This window comes from Aquila chrysaetos, chromosome 19 (genome assembly GCF_900496995.4).
Source record: "Aquila chrysaetos chrysaetos chromosome 19, bAquChr1.4, whole genome shotgun sequence".
NCBI classification, from domain to species: domain Eukaryota; kingdom Metazoa; phylum Chordata; class Aves; order Accipitriformes; family Accipitridae; genus Aquila; species Aquila chrysaetos.
The window spans coordinates 21201218-21216346 of record NC_044022.1 but is presented as its reverse complement, the minus strand read 5'-3'; the positions used below and the strand labels follow the sequence as shown (position 1 = coordinate 21216346).

Below are 15129 nucleotides of genomic sequence, written 5' to 3'. Positions count from 1 at the left end.
GCTAATCTCTCCAGTATTGTTTCGCTTCCCTTCTTATTCCTCTTATCTTTCTTCCCTTGGCATCTCTGTCTCCTTCCTTCCCTCTCTGTTATGTGAACCCTTGCATGGAATTGCCTAAAACAAATATGATAGAATTGGTTTTACTTTTTTTACTTTCTAGTACTGTATTGGAGCCTGTTCAAGTTTCCACTGTGCAGCATACTCTATAAACACTGAGCAAAGAGAAGGCTTTTACCCTAAGCTTACATTTGTAGCTGGAAATGAGGGACCGTTTATATAGAACAAGCATTTAGAAAAGGAGAAAGGGGGGAGAAGTAAGTGAAAGCAAGAGACAGTATTGGTATGTGGGGTGCGTAATTAAGTCAGTGAACTGGCAGACCAAAAGTCATTAGTTTATGTGGACTCCATGGGAAAAGTAGAATTTTGGGGAAGGATATTGAGATTAAAAAAAGATTGTATGTCCTTCTCTTTCTACATATGTAGTGTTTAATTTTTGGTGTTTTATTTAAGTACATAATTCAGCCATACAGACTTTTATCACTAAGCTTTTTGTTGGTATTTTCAGAAGGCTTGTTGTCCTAAACTGTTAGGCTCTGCTTTCTGCAAGGAAGAGCAGCTGAAGAGATATATAAGTAATATTTCAAGGATCTGATCACAGGCAATCTCCAGATCTACAGCATCCTATCTTTTTATTTCTTCTATCTCAATGCAATACACACATTCAAATTCTTTCGTAGAAAACTTGGCCTAGCACCTTTGATTTAGAAACAACTTTCTTTTGTTAATCTGCTTGCTGAGAAGCTTGTATAATAGTGTCTGTTACATTTTTTTATTACATCTGAAAGGACACAGTTGATTTCTTTACTGTCTGAATTCTGAGCATAACTTCTACCCTAATCTTGAAGTATCTGGTGAAATGCAATGACTGGAAAATTTTTCTCCTCTTGTATGATACAGGTGAGCGGAAGTCTAATGAGCATTTATAGTGCAGACTTCGGCGATGTTGATGTGAAGGGGAACATTCAGTTTGCTATTGATTATGTAGAACAGCTGAATGAGCTCCACATTTTTATTTGCCAGTGTAAAGACTTGGCAATGGCAGATGTTAAGCGACAGCGTTCAGACCCGTAAGTACAGAGAATATATTTATTTCTGAATGGAAGTTTTTCTTTTAATGTGAAAATGAAAACTGATGGTTTTTTCCAGTTTCTATAACCTGTTGGGGTAAACAACCCAATAAATAAATGAAGAGGCTATAACATGCTTTACGTGGTTTTCCACTCTGAACTGAATATAGAATTGTCACTATAAATCAGTACATATATTAACATGGGAAGGTGAAACTTCTAAGAATATGACATTCTCTTTTAAAATTCAACTTTCCAGATGGTAAATCCTCGCTTGATAAGTTTTCAATAGGATTAGAGCCTATAAACCTGATATCTAGGCATACTATAGTTATATATTCTGTATGTGTTGAGAAGACATTTCAACAGATTTCCCCCTGGTAGAAGGAGGTTAATGTCCCACTTTGGAAACTGTTACAATACTTCATCACTGCAGTTCCATTTCTTAAATATAACAATGTAACATAATGGCTAATTAAGTGGATTTCTTTTACTTTATAAGCAAATACTTGTGTATTTTGGAAGGGGAAGTTGGAAAGGGTGGGTTCTTTGCTCTTCTAACAAGCTTGTCTAAATTTTAGGTATGTAAAGACCTACCTGCTTCCGGAGAAGTACAAGCTGGGCAAACGGAAGACCTCTGTCAAAAAAAAAACTTTTAATCCAGTCTATAATGAAATACTGCGGGTATTTATCAAACTATTACTAGACATGAAATACTGCATGCATGAAGTATGAGGAATCTTAACTCTTAGGCACAGGTCTAGATGCTCTCGAAGGAGACGTTAGGATGAGATGGATTGCTCTGTAGAAGTATCTATGTCCTTCCATTGATAGGTTAACTCTACAGTGTACTCTGGATCCAGCATTGAGAAACCTGATTGTTGTATACTTATTGCAAACAAATACAAGCCAACTATGAGCTTAAGATGCTTGAAATAAAAAGTAAAACATGAAGAGAGTTTTGTTCTGAAATGAAGAAGTGAGCAGTTATGAATGTATAAACTCAGACATGCTTTTTTTGAACCTTGTCACTTTCAGACACAGCATTGATAAACACCCAGCTTGTTTTAATTTTTTTTTTTCTCATTTCTTCTTCCTCACAGTATAAAATTGAGAAGGGTCTCCTAAAGAACCAAAGCCTTAATATCTCTGTCTGGCACAATGATACCTTTGGGAGGAACAGCTTCCTTGGTGAAGTGGAGCTGGATTTAGGAACTTGGGACTGGAATGATAAATCCAACAAGCAGATGAATTGGTTTCCACTCAAGCCAAGGGTAGGTTACTAAGGGTGGGTTAGCTGTTTTGTGTTTTCCACTGTGTAAGTGCAAAACCAAGTCATTATTTATTTAGGCCTGGTCTTGTGTGTTCTGTGGCTTTTGTGTTGGTTATAATCATAAATACCTCTTTACTGGTAAATGGAACATACAGTTCTGAGGTTTCTATTAGTCTGGTAAGTAGCTAGCTATTATAGTAAGAAAAATTTTCTCATAGTCTAAGGAGCAGGAATTTCAAGGTATTTTTCATTTACGCCATGTTGCTGCAATAGATACCTGAAAGCACTTGTTCCCTGAATATGAAGTAAACCTCCTGAGAATACGGAGCAAGTGCAGCAACATTTTAATATCAGATGTAATTATGACTTCCATGTCTGTGTGCCTGTTGTTTGTTAATGGGTTTCAGCCAAAATCTAAACTTTTAGCTAAGCCACTGCCAGAGATTCTGGTTTCTTTTGTTGTTTTTCTCTTTTTTTTTTTTTCTTTTTTCTTTTTCTCCTTGAATTTACTTCTTTAGTTCATTCCAAAATTAGCTCAATCCAAAGTTTAATATTTTGTACAACAAACCAGGAATGTCATGGTAGTCTTTAGCACTAGTTTAATTCGACTGATTTTAAAAGTGCTCTGGGTAGATAAATGTAACCAAATGTTAACAGGTGCCATGTTCCATCTACAGATGGTCCATGACTCTCTATGAAGAAGTGACATATTCTTGTGCCTTTTTGCAAGATAACTGTTGTTGAGGCTGAGTTTTAGATTGTATTAAATGAGACAAAACGTTCCAATAGAAATGAGTTTATAAAAGTGCACTTTCTGTTGCACAAAGAGTAAGTTTCCTGATTGAAAGAGCAGATGTTCTAGTTTTAAATAAGTGCACAACAGTGGAAAAGTTGTGCCCTCAAAGCCTTTTGGCCTCTCCTGGGTCTTGTTTTCTGCTTTAGTGGAAGAGCTATATATCTGAGGCACTGTCAAGTGGTTAAACATACCCTAAAATCTCTCATGTCCTGTAATCTGACAGAAGACTAATGGGTAGGGAAACAAGAAAAAAATCTTGCCTCATATAGAAGTCAAGCCTGTTCCAGTGGAAAACTTTGTATGGTAAACTCTGTGCATGAACTGCAGGGTTTGAGATTTCTGGGTTTTTTTTCTTAAATTTCAGACTTCAACAATGGCTTTTAAACTAGAAAACAGAGGGGAGATGAAACTAGCCCTCCAGTATGTTCCACACCCTGTTGGAGGTATGAATTGCTTCTTTCTTTGGTTTTGTCAGGCCTTTGGGGTTTTTTTTTTTTTTTTTTTTTTTTTTTTGTTTTGTTTTGTTTTTTTTTTAAAAAAAAAAAAAGCTGTTTAATGTTTTTCAGCCAATTCAGACATCTTGTTCCAACATAAAAGTAGAACTTTTTTTTTTTTTTTTCTTTTTAGAGGATTAAGTCACCCCAGTCATGAATTCAGTTTAGGATCCAAAGGTTGCTTTAGGATCTTTTGTTGGTTTTAATGTTACTACAGAAGAAATTACCTCATTTTTATAATCTTAGATTTGTAAGATTCTGTATGTATCTGTATGTGTAACAAAAATCTGTTTTATCACTAACAGTTTTAGATAATATCAATCATCAGGCAGGTGCTGCGATTTTTCTAAACAAACAATGACAACACACTAAATTCAAGCACTATTAGAAGTAGAAAACAGCAGTAAGTATTTAGAATGCACCAATTTATAGCAGTACGATCTGTTTGGTTTAATCTTGCCTGGCAACTGATAACTGCCTGATCTGGCAGTGAAGCCAGGTCTTTAATCCAGCCAGCCAGTCAGTCAGTCAGTCAATAAGAATGAAATATATTAAGAGCACAAAGGAGCTTATTTGAAAGTACAAGAACCAGTAAATGCTAGCATCACATGGACTGAAGACAAGCAGATCTCTTTATCTAGGAGGCTTGGAAAGAGAAGACCAGTAGTACGTATTTGTTTAGTTGTAACAGAAGAAAAGGCGTTGTAGGAATACAGACATGATGTGATCTTGCAGTACTTTGATGGGATGAAGATTGTAGCGTCAAGAGTACAGAGAGGAATGCTAAATTAAGATGTGAGATAATGAGAGTCTAGGCCGAATATCACTTCCACAAATGGGCAGGAACTGCCACAGCACAGAAATTCCATTTAAAAGGGATCTACAAGGCTTAATCAGATGTTTTGGTTTATTTTTACAGGAAAGAAGACTCTCTCTACTGGTGAGGTCCACATCTGGGTGAAGGAATGCCATGACCTTCCTCCTCTAAGAGGCAACAGGCTCAACTCTTTTATTAAGTGGTAAGAACTGTGGTTGAAATCATCAAACATGGTGGCCTAATAATACGAATGTTGTGCTTTCTAATCTTATCTTCATTTTTCTACATTCAAATTAAAAACCACCTAATTACTTTCTAATTCTCCTTTATTGTAATGCAAATTGTCCTGCAGAGCTTACAACTTCAAGATGCTAAGTATATACCACCAAGTAAAACACACTGGGAGAACTTCTTCCGTAATCGCTACTCTTTCATTTTGTCTGCTCAGTTACTTGGTGGAAGGGCTAGTCAAAGTTGTGCCTGCTTTTATTTGCATTTAAACAAAGCATGTGTGTGCAAGAGTATGGTTTAGCTTAGCAAATTGTGGGAGGAGACAGAAGTGAGAAGCGTAGTTGTATATCTTCCTCCTTCCTTTCCACATACAGACTAAAAATGTAAAGAGACACTAATAACAAGATGGTTGGGAAATCTCTGGCAGCAACAAAAAGGTTTCAGTGTCATTAGTGATAATACAGCAAATAAACTCACTTGTGCCTCTTTCCCACCTGACTTCCCCTTCCCTTCCATCTTCTGAAGCACAAGGGTGGATACATGCTGCCAGTATTTCTTGGGAGGAACTGAGAACATGACCTTTGACTTCATCTCCATGATGCTAAAGCATCTTCAGTCACATTCTAACACGCAAAGGACAGTGTTAATCAGTAGGTTTTGTCTATTCAGTATGTTTAATGCAGGCTATACTATGCAAGTGCGAACTGACAATGCTTTTTCTTTCTGAAGTACCATTCTTCCAGATACTAGCAGAAAAAGTCGCCAGAAAACAAGAACAGTAGCAAAAACTACAAACCCAGTATTCAACCACACCATGGTCTATGATGGCTTTAGACCAGAAGATTTGAAAGAAGCCTGCATAGAACTTACAGTCTGGGATCACAACAAACTAGCCAACCACTTTCTGGGAGGTCTCAGGATAGGCCTTGGAACAGGTGCTGGACAATTAACACATTAGTCCTTAATTTACAAAATACAGTCTTTCCTTTTTTCCTCTTCCTTTCCGTTTCTTCTTTTTTTGCAAAGATCACTGAACAGTCTTTCAGTTATTTATTTACTGAAGAGTTTCATTCAGTAACTTACCTATTCTTCAGCACAGATGCTGAAATGTAAATAGTAGTAGTGTTATGAGGGTTAGGATGACTGACAACTAAGGAGAAATATTAGAAGTAAACCTTTGTCTGGCCATACATTTATCTGGTACTGTTTGAAGTACAAGAATATGCTATTCCTGCACCCAAAATCTTGATAACGTCTTACAAACTTACGCATGCAAAAATTAGGAATGTGGTATAAAGACAGTATTGGGTGGAGATAAAAGGATAGATCAGGAATGCATGATAAGATTTGAAGACATTGGATAGGAAAAATTACAAATGCAAACAAGTTTTTAGTATAAGGGCAATATAAGCTGTGCAAGTAGAAAACTTGTCTGTTTTCCCTGTCATTATATTTATCCCTCTCATTGTCCTCTCTGGCCTGAGGGAAGGATGTGTTTGGAGTCTTTTCAAGCAAATACAAGAAAAAAATTACTTTTCCCAAATTAACTTCTCACATGGTTCACCAGAATAACCTAAAACACAAATTAGGATAGTAAATCTCAATTTGAATTTTAGAGTACCCAAGGTTGTATTTCAGTACAAAATCAGCGTCCTGTTTTATTCTTAAACTCCTTCAGATGTTAATCACCCATACATCTTTCTCCTTGGGATCATGACAAAAAGACTAAGGATAACAAGGAAAAAAAGCCTGGAGAAAGATGACAAAGTTTCCCTGTGAAACTGTCATTAATTGTATTTGACAGAATTGTTCAAGTGTAAAACTGGATCTTCAAAGTACTAGGTCAGCTACCTGAGGAGGTGAAACGGTTTCAGAAGACAGGCAAATTTGATTGTCTGCTCTCAACTCTGCAGCATATTAAATAATTTTTCTCTTAAAACTGACATTTTTTCTAGGCAAAAGCTATGGAACTACAGTAGACTGGATGGATTCTACTTCAGATGAAACTGCCCTTTGGGAGAGGATGATGAACTCGCCGAACACATGGATAGAAGATACACTACCTCTCAGGATGCTAATGGTTGCAAAATTGACAAAATAAGGTGGCTTTTTAATTGCTAGTGTCAAAAGGAAACCTTGGTAATTAAATTAAAGGTGTGGGAGTGAAACTTGGAAGAGGAACACAGTAGCTCTTTTGACAGTCTCTGCTCCGTTGCTGTTCTGGTTTTGTGCTGTCAAATGTCACTTCGTATTTCAGTTAAACTTCTGCCTGCAGGTTACTATGTAAATTTAAGGGATTCTTTTATTTCTTAGTCACTGAAAATGACTTCAACAAAGAAGGCACTTGCAGAATTCAGTGGTAGAGGTAGCTGTGATACCTGGATGCTTGTGTTGCCTAACTGAAGCAGTGCTGATCCCTTAAATAATGTAAATTACCAGCAAAAAATTCAGAGCGAGTTAACTCTTTCTGTACACTTCTAGGATTGTTCATGAAGTGTTATTAATAAGACAGCAGCAGGTTGCATTTTGTTCGTGCTCATTAGTATGTGTTTGTATCCTCATTATGCCATGTCAGATCTCTCCAGTGAGGAATACGAGCATGAAGAATTTTTTTGAAAGTTCCTTTATTTGTAGTTGTACATTTCTAGGATATGAAAGTTGTTTCTGTAATGAAAGAAGCATTACATGAAGTGGTACTGTCCATGTCCTATTCTGCAAGGTGCAGAGGACTGTTAATTCCAATGTACTATAAACAAAATCAGGGTTATAAAAAGTTTGCTTATATATGCGTTAATCATCTTGCTAGTATACAATCCTTACTCTTAAATGCTGAAGGCATAGAGGTGAAACTTTTTTTATTCCAATGCTACTCTAAAGGATCTAAACATGCCAATTTTAGTGCTGACAAGTATGTTGGGTATTTATTCTGTAAAGTGTACTCCTCTGTACCTGTATCTATTAGCTTGGTTTTTTGCAAAAAGTAATTTATCTGTGCTTCAGCGCCACCGTTAGGAGAATGCTGGGATTATGGTGGTCTTGGTTTAGATAGCTTTGCAGCATAGGAAATCGGACTGGAATTTGTAACTTGTAGAAATGCATGCTACTAAAGAAAGATAAATGCATAAAATACAAAATGTATTAATTTTTTTTATTAAAGTCAGCCTATTAAAGCTAAATAGGAATTCAATGTTTATTAAAACCCAGTGTTTTATGTTAGCAATTCAGCATGCAATATAAAAAAATGCAGACAGAAAGCGTTTCTGAAAATAAATGCACATTTATTTTTTCCAACTGTGTAGGTCTAAAAGCTGGTGAAATCTTGCACCTCAGTTAGAGTACAGAGGAGAAGGGGGCTTTTCACAGCTCCAACTCAGTTGCTTAATTGAATCACAGAAATTTAAATGCTACTTGGTATTTATTATACACTATGAATGGAAAAAAGGAAAGGTGCTGTTCAACCTGCCAGGGAACCCACTTTCTCTTGTCAGTCTTGATCTCTTACTGCTTCAGGTGTTTTGGATGAGATTGGCAGCTGCTACAAATTCCACTTTCCCCAGATACATACAAAACATTTGTCTTGTATGACTAGGGAACAGCGTGTGTGTGACACTTCAGAACAATGTGTTTGTACTTAAATGGTACAGCACCTACTTTGCTTCTGTATTTTTAAATAGCCACTCCTGAAAGGGTGGTGATTCTGGAAAAGTGAAGAGGCACCTAGTTTATTTGTATTCACTGCCTATATGAATTCATTTTCACCTGAAAACATAGGCTGCTGTGAACATGACCTATAGTTTCATAGGATTAAAGTTTTTGTTGTTGTTGTATTTCCTCTGAAGCTGAAATACATTGCTATGTCAAAATAGCTTTGGGACTTCAGATGTAGGGATGGGGTCTTGAGGCTCTAGATTTGCAGGCAAGTGTCATGTAATCCGCTGTGTTCTACACTGTACAAAATTTTGGTAGTTAAACTTGAATGCCATCAAAATAAAATGTTTGGTTTGTGACAGTGTCAATCTCCTTGTCTTTTGGTCAAGTAGAGCATCTTCTGTCTCACTATTCTTGAACTGTCCTAGAGACAGACACAGCATTTTGTCATTATCTCAAAAGACACTGCTTACCGCCACACTAAATAGATCAAAACCCAGTTTCAATTTCAAAAAGCTACCTGAACGTAAGATTTACTTTTGCACTGCACTTGTAATTAATTAGTGTGATTAACTAATGACATAGCAGTATTATGTACTCATCTAGATTAATCAACAAACTCAGCCAAGTAACAGAAACAGGCCCTTTACTACAAAAATTAAGTGCTCCTCCCCAGTTTTTAATACCTTTCTTCAGCATGTGCAGCAAATGGAGACTATTATAGGTAAACCTGTAAGGATAATTGTCACCACACACAAAAGCGAGTCTTCCTCGTGCTTCCAAATGTACAGGAGGTCAGCAGAGGCAGTCACAGCAGAGTCTTTGAAAAGTACAGTAGCACTTAACAACACTAGATATTTACTAGATAGTTATTGTTATCACTGTTAGTCTGCCGTGGAGTCTGTATCAAGCTGTACATCTCCAAGTTAAAGATTTTCAGCAGAGCTTTAGCAGCTGTGCTTATCATCTCTTTACCGTTTTACTATTGTCATACACAAGAAAAGTCAAAGCTGTCCCGGTGAGATGAACTTCAGTAGAAGGGAAGATTACAAACCGAGCTGCTTTATCAGTGGAAAAAGTACTTTGATTACCCTATGCATGCTGTAGGATTTAATTATAGAGTAGAAACATTACAATTTCACCTCCTGCTAAAGGACATTATGTTGATTTATTAAAAAGTGCTTGAAGGTAATGGCTGCATCTAATCATGTAAACCAGCAGGAATGCTGTATTGAAAATATATAACTAAAGTCATGCAAAATTTACTTTTTAAAAAAGATTATTGGTATTTTTTGACATACCTCTGAATGCGGTTCACATAATAAATACAGCTTTGCACCAAATTCAGTCATTCCTAACTACAGTAGTATGTTCCAGATCGATAATACACTGATAGAGAAATGCAAGTTTATGAAGTTGATTAGGAGAAAAAGTTTCAAGAAACTAGTTTCTTTGCTCTACACTCAGAAGGAAAGGTTTTAGTCATCCATAACCAAAACTTTAAAGGTGCATAGTTGGTTACTCACTAAAGGGCAGTTTGATAAGTTAAGAGCTATGCTTTGATTCTTAATTCCAGTTCACCTTCATGACAAAGCAGCCATACTCCTAGAATGTCTTTGCATATATCCATCCTTGCCCAGAGAAGCAAAGGGGGGAAACACAACATTTTTTCCTTTTTTTTCTTCCTTTTTTTTTTTTTTCTCCTTCGCTGTGCATGCTTATCTTTGCTTTAGCCCGAAATGGGGTGGTTTTTTGGTACACGTATATGAAAGATCTGGTACTGCACCCTCCTTGTCTTGTTCACTTCAAATCCCTTACTGACATCACTCACTCCTCTTTGCTTTGTATCCTTTTCCAGTGGAGTCAGCAAAACCTGCACTGGCTTTTTCCTTCCAGCTGCATTTTTTTTTTCCCTTCCCTATGCTATCTGCCAGATTTTTCATTAACTGCTGAATAAAGTTGCAAGTTGTTTAGGGCAAGGGCTGCGTCTACTTACCGTAGACCTATACATGTTCTGAGAAGGTCAGAGCCTGCCATTGTGATCTCCTCTGGCACATGCGGGGCGCAAGCTGAATGAGGGGAGTTCTTCAAGCGTGTGGAAATCCTCTTCCCTCTACCAAATCTGAGTGCTTTTGAGAGTGTCAGCAGCGTTTGTTTGCTAAGAAACAGTCCCAGCTCTTTCAGCCACTCTGGTGGCACTGGCCCAGTTCCAAGCAGCCCTTAGGCATGAGTTCTGGAGTGACTGGTTTCAGCCTCTTATCACCACGGAGACAGAAACCCAGGGAGACAGCAGCAACAAACAGTCAGGGGAAAGAAAACACCTGGTAAGAAAGAACACATTTTTCTCCTCTTAAACCCTGTTCTTCATTGCGTTTCCACTGGACGGCCTAAACCTTTTTGTCCTCCCCCCTCTCCTCCATTACTTCCAAATATTTTGGCAGGACCCAAGGTAGCAACAGTGGTAGAGGAGCGCGGGGCTGTGGAGACAGAGGTAGCATCCCTGCCGACGGTCACTGCTGTGCAGCTCTGAAACTGCCCGTGCTTCACAGGCACTAATTCATTTTTGCTGCACGTTATTTTTTGTCCTTTCTTTAAGTTGGCTCGTTCCCATGCCCTATCTTTACCTCTAGTCAAAGCCCAGGAATTCACAAAAGCTGGTTATCAGCAGACTGTTTCACGCACAATGTAGTTTCAGGTCTGTTGTCTGAATGAAAAACTCGTAGATCAGTTTTAGGCTGACTTTTCATTTGTCTGGGTAGCATGCAGACACCCAGATTAGGCACCAATAATGATTTTGGTGCCAATGTAATATAAATATTTCCCTTATTTTTAACATGAGGAACCAGACTTTTAAAATTACGTGCCTAAAATAATCCAGCAAATCAGTGTCAAAACTCAAATGATGAACCATTTCTCCAGGCACCAAGTCTTTGTATCACAGTGCATTCACTACTTATTAGCATTGTATAGATCTTTTATTTTATTCATAAATCTCTAAGCATGGGATAAGGCTATTCAGTTATTTTTAATGAGCAATATACTATTAAAATCTTATGAATAAATTAGAAGTTTGATGTAACCCTCCATGTTTTACTTGCATTTATAATACCAGATCTGTAGCAGAAAATAAAGGCAGAGGAAAAGGATTGCTTAAGGAATTATTTACAGCTTTACCACTTACAAGCTTTTAACCTCAATATAATAGTACTTCTTGTAGCTACAACAACAGCGCTTTGAGAAGGAATAATTAGCAAAGCTAGTAATCAGCAAATGAATAGGCTTGCATAAATACTAAGCCTACATTCTTTGCTTTTGCATCAAGGAGCCTGGCACCCTTCTCATCAGTCCGCCTGACTTCGAAGCAGGCGAGGAGGGCTCCAGGACCGCGCGGGTTGCAGGCTGACATTGCTTTCGGGAAGTCCTGTCCCCACCGGCACTGGTTTCTCTGGACTTCCAGAGAAAATCCACCAGCTTAGTGCAGTGGTGTTGGCCACACAACCGTTGGGTACTGTTTAATTATGCTGAATGTCACTAAGAGAAGCAGTCACTATAAAATTTTGTCTCATCTTTGTGTGAGACAGGGGCTCCATGGCTCTGGATGAGAGAGAGGCAGGGATGGCCAACTCCACAAGTGATCCAGAGACGGGCAAAGACACGGAAGATCTGACAAAAGGCCTGGAGGACCTCCGTGAGAGCCCCGAAGAGGAGAAGAGTGAGAAGGCTCTGCTGCATTCACACCTAGAACAGCAGCATCACCTTATCTGTATACTGAAGAAAAAAGCAGACGATGCACACAAACGCTGCAGAGGCCTGGAGCAGCTCAACATGGAGCTGGAGAAACTGAGGACAGAGGATGCTGTGAAAATGAAAACCCAGACCCAACGGATTCAGCACTTGGAGGGGCGCATCATGGATCTGGCCAACAACCATGAAAAAATGATGCAGTTCAGGGACGAACACAGGAAACGGCATATGCAGCTGCAGGAGGAGAATAAGCGCCTGCGGCAGAACGAAGTGCTTTTCAGCCAGACTGTGAGGGAGAAGGAAGCTGAAGTCCTCCAGCTCGCTGCCCAGGCCAGAAAGCTCTCGCAGCAGTTAGACTCCCTGCAGGAGAAATGTGCTTACGAGAGTCGCAGAGCCCAGGAGCGAGAAAAGGAGCTGCTAGAAGCTCAGAGCCAGCAAGCAAGTGCCCACGCCTGGGAAGTCGATGCACTAAAAAACCAGCTGCAACGCCTACAGGAGGAGCACCAACAAACCGTGGCACAGGTGGAGCACGCAGAAAGTCAGCAGAGGGCTCAGGGCATCGAGCTGCAGGCCAGGCTGGAGAGGGTGAACGAGGAGAAAGAGCGACTACTGAACCTGGCCACGGAGAGGGGCAAAGCTCTGCAAGATAAGCAACAACGGGAAATTGAGCAGCTGGGGAAGAAGCTGGAGGCTGCAGAAAAAGCCAGGCAGAGAGCAGGGAAGCGCCTCATGAAAGAGGCAGCAGCAGTGGACAATGATCTGAAGGTCCAAGAGCTCCAACGACAGCTCGAAAGCAGCAAGCAGGCATACAACGAACTCTCGCTGCAGTTTGACGCTTACAGAAAGCACACTATGGATTTGCTGACTAAAGAAAAAGTGCTGAACATCAAACTCCGTCATTTTATTGCGTAACTGCAGCTTTCTGTTCTCGTCTCAGCAGGTGCTTCTACTGTAACACACCACTGCATTTTGTTCCTTTCCATGAGACCATCTTCTGATTTCTCTGTAATGTACTTACCATCTTAAAGACTCCTACAAGGATTGTTCTGTAGCCTTTTTTTTTTGTTACACTTTTACATAAGTAAAAGAGCTCTAGACTGTTAGATCTGAACAGGGATTGTTGAACTCATCAAACCTGTGACATGAAAGATGAGGGTGAGAAATGTAAAATATGAATTTGATTTATTTGATCCTAACCTCTGTGGTATCATAGATTTTCATTTTTTACAGTTAAAAGCACATTATTTTCCAAGACGGACCAAAGATCCAAACCTTAGCCTTTTATGTTTGATTCTCCCTTGAAGTTCAACAGAGGTTGGGCATGTAAGAGGCAACACCGAGTCTCCAGGACAGAAATCCCCCCTTGCAATGGCTACGTCCTGAACAGTCATGATTCAGGAACCCAACAGGTCAGAACAGTAATATCATACAACACCTGATGCTCAAGGAGATGATTGTGTACAGCTGTCTAGTAGTCTTGTGGGTTTCTACAGTTGTTTTAGTCTTATTTAATGTCATAGCATTATATATATCGCTGTTCAGCTCAAAATAAATTGAGAGGCCTCTGGGTGATTTCAGTAGTCTTTGAAACAGGTTGAGGCTCTAGATGTTCTGCCAGTTTAAGTCTGTTCTGGTTTTTAGGTGTTTTCTGTAGAGCAAATAGTAGTGATACACCCTTCCATTTTGTGTATGGCTGGCAATTTTTGACAAAAAAATACCTTTCCCTTCCCTGTCAGCACCGTGGGATACAGAGGCATCCCACTCTCTCTTGCCTCTCTCCCAGCCAAGGAGGAGGCTTTTGGCTGCTGCGTTTCAGCTTGTGATCTTTAACTAACTCTCCAACAAAAAAAACCCAGGATGGGCCAAATAGCATCCCCCACCTGGGCTGTAGGCAGCTGCCTTGAGAGCTCTCCAAGTTCTTTCACGTGCATGTATGTCATGGGATAACTTGACATTTTAGCTAGGTGTTTGGGTAGCTCTCAGTCCTGAGCATCTACAAAGCAGCAGTACCGTGTCAGACTTGGTATCTGTTGAGCCACGTACAGAAGTGGCCGGAAGATCCTCCAGCTTGCGGCCAGTTCATCTCAAGGACTTACTGAACCAGATGTGGTTTCTAAGCAAGTAGTAGCTGTCAACAGACTTGTTTTCTGAACTTCTCCGGACTCTCCTTGAACCCACACAAAGCCAGGTGAGAAGTATTGCTCCACTACCTGCTGCACGATGAACCACAGCCTTTCGTTTTGATCCTGGCTCCTGCAAGTGTCATTCCACGCCTGTTTTATGGTCTACAGCCTCCTACTTTTCAACCATCTTTTTCCCCCTGACACGCCCACCCCGCATGCACATTTAATTCATCTAAATGCAGGTATCTACAGTGCAAACACCAACTGACCCAGGCTACAAACTAGGCCCCCGGTCTGAGAGGAAGGAACATGGGAGGACTTCAGTCAGCTGCTCTGTTTTTATTAGTTGAAATGCAGCAAGGAGTGCCCGTTTCCCTCAGGTGACTGCCAGAGAGCCTAAAACCAGGTACCTGAGCGGTCTAAATTGGGGCTGGGGGCTGCCCACCCGCTCTGTGACAGAACAGCCCGGCGGCAAAGCCCCCCCAAAATACTGCAGCCCCCGGGGGCCATTCCCCTTCCCTTCCCTCGGTGGTGTGTGTGGGTGAGAGACATCCCCCCCTCACAACACTCACCCTCACACGCACTCATCCCCCCTCACAACACTCACCCTCACACGCACTCATCCCCCCTCACACACACTCACAGCCCCCTCACACAAACTCAACCCCCCCACACACAGCCCCCTCATACACACAGCCACTCACACGCTCACAGCCCTCCTCATACACACACTCCCCCCCACACACTGCCCCCACCCAGACACACACAGCCCCCTCACACACACACACACAGAGCCCCTCTCACACTGCCCCCCCTCACACACACAGCCCCTCACACACACACACAGAGCCCCTCTCACCCACAGCCCCTCACACA

At 40.2% G+C, this 15129-nt stretch overlaps 2 protein-coding genes across 6 annotated transcripts in view; both read left to right on the top strand.

Annotated features, from left to right (window-relative positions):
• Positions 1-8754, top strand: part of SYTL2 (synaptotagmin like 2) — a 62889-nt gene extending 54135 nt beyond the window's left edge. For all 5 annotated transcript variants that reach the window (XM_030043171.1, XM_030043170.1, XM_030043167.1 and 2 more), the window contains 7 exons: positions 958-1127; positions 1709-1811; positions 2231-2401; positions 3561-3639; positions 4610-4709; positions 5468-5673; positions 6694-8754. In XM_030043171.1, coding sequence (XP_029899031.1) covers positions 958-1127; positions 1709-1811; positions 2231-2401; positions 3561-3639; positions 4610-4709; positions 5468-5673; positions 6694-6839 — 975 coding nt within the window. In that variant the 3' untranslated portion in view covers positions 6840-8754. The remainder of the gene's footprint in view (positions 1-957; positions 1128-1708; positions 1812-2230; positions 2402-3560; positions 3640-4609; positions 4710-5467; positions 5674-6693) is intronic.
• A 259-nt stretch (positions 8755-9013) lies between these two features.
• On the top strand, positions 9014-13691 carry CCDC89 (coiled-coil domain containing 89). The gene is made up of 2 exons (XM_030043189.1): positions 9014-10710; positions 11968-13691. Exons 1-2 carry the CDS (start codon positions 10613-10615, stop codon positions 13040-13042), a joined length of 1173 nt encoding a protein of 390 aa, XP_029899049.1. The 5' UTR covers positions 9014-10612; the 3' UTR covers positions 13043-13691.
• Positions 13692-15129: the final 1438 nt, after the last annotated feature.